General features: G+C 54.8%; 1 protein-coding gene across 1 annotated transcript; it reads right to left on the reverse strand.

Annotated features, from left to right (window-relative positions):
- Positions 1-112: 112 nt before the first annotated feature.
- GUITHDRAFT_83699 (hypothetical protein) lies at positions 113-1,151 on the reverse strand (the record flags this gene model as incomplete). Its single annotated transcript, XM_005817675.1, has 5 exons — positions 113-182; positions 385-566; positions 848-913; positions 955-1,029; positions 1,092-1,151. 5 exons carry the CDS (start codon positions 1,149-1,151, stop codon positions 113-115), a joined length of 453 nt encoding a protein of 150 aa, XP_005817732.1.
- Positions 1,152-1,520: the final 369 nt, after the last annotated feature.

Below are 1,520 nucleotides of genomic sequence, written 5' to 3' on the forward strand. Positions count from 1 at the left end.
CTCGACTCCCTTTCCCTCCTACTTCCCTCAGCCCTTCTCTCTCCGCGCCCCTCCCCTCCCCTCCCCTCCCCCCTCCCCTCCCTCCCCTCCTCCCCTCCCCTCCTCCTATGGTTCATCTTCTACACGAGCTCATGCTCACCGCAACATTGAAGGGTAGGGATCCGACACCAACAGCAGATCTGCTCGGCCACGTCAGGAGGAGGAAGCTGCAGTTGCGGGCAGAACAATGCAGAAGCGACAGGAGCAAGAGGGCCTCGCAAGGAGAGAGAGGAGGGGAGAGGAGGGGAACGGAGATGTTCGGAGGAGATAGGAGGATGGAGGAAGTCGAGGGTAGAGAGGGCAGAGGAGCAGCAAGGCAGGAGCAGGAGAGCAGGGAATCGAGACCGAGCATGGCGTCCCTTGTCTTGGAACGCAGCGACCATGAGGTCGGAAGCTCCGTTGACAACTTTCGGATGGTCCTGAAAGTCAGGGGCAGCGTTGACGAAGCCGACGAGCTTGACAATGCGCTCGACTCGTGAGAGATCGCCGCCGCATGCTTGCTTGATCTGAGGGAGGGCAGGAGTGAGCTGTGAGCTGAGGGCAAGGAAGACACGAAGGGGAGGGAAGCAAACAAGATTTGAGGAGGGAGAGGAGGGAAATCAGGGCGAGAGGGGGAGGAGGATCAAGCATTTTCTCAAGGCGTTTTGGGCTTCAACGACACGAAAACAAGCACAGAAGCTCTGAGTTTCATCAATGAGCAAGAACACGAGGAGAAGAGACGCTGATGATCAAAACAGCATGAACAGCATGAACAAGAAATAAACCAGGGAGGATTCCACGGGAGCATTGTGCTTGCCTGGCTGATCACGTTCACTGCGCACAATTTCGCGCACTCGTACCCCTCTTCGACTGAATACTCTTTCCCGCACTTTCCCTACCATATCCTGACTGGTCATGAAGATGCCGAAACAGCACACCTCTACTCACTACAAACATCATCTTCCCGTCCTTCACAGGGACTTGGCCGCTGATATAAACCATGTCATCAACCTACCAAACCTCCTCATTAGTTCGAACTTGAGCTCTTCTGCCCTGAGCTCTTCTGCCCTCACCTGGGTATACGGGACGTAGTTCGCTGCTGGCGCCGACGCCTGAGCTGGAAGCTGCAGCATTACAAGTCACCCGGGCGATTTTCCTGTCTAACTCTCCTCCTGCAACATCCTATACCTCATGGTCGAGGTTTCCCCTGCTTTGCCCAGCTTCCTCCCTCCCCGTCCCAGCCCCTCCATCCCATGTCTCTCATTTGTTCTCTCTCACTTACACTAGTCTTATCGTTTATTCTCTCTTCTGTCTCAAGATTTTGTTATGTCCCCTTATGCTCTTTCTCGCTTCCTTGCTGCTCCACTTCCTTGACCTCTTCTCTTATCCAACTCCTACCTTATACCATGCTATCACATCCCTACATCTCATCTCCTCCTCTCCTACCAGTTCTCTCCTCTCCTCCTCCTCCTCCTCCTCCTCCTCCTCCTCCTCCTCCTCCT

Source organism: Guillardia theta (genome assembly GCF_000315625.1).
Source record: "Guillardia theta CCMP2712 unplaced genomic scaffold GUITHscaffold_694, whole genome shotgun sequence".
NCBI classification, from domain to species: domain Eukaryota; class Cryptophyceae; order Pyrenomonadales; family Geminigeraceae; genus Guillardia; species Guillardia theta.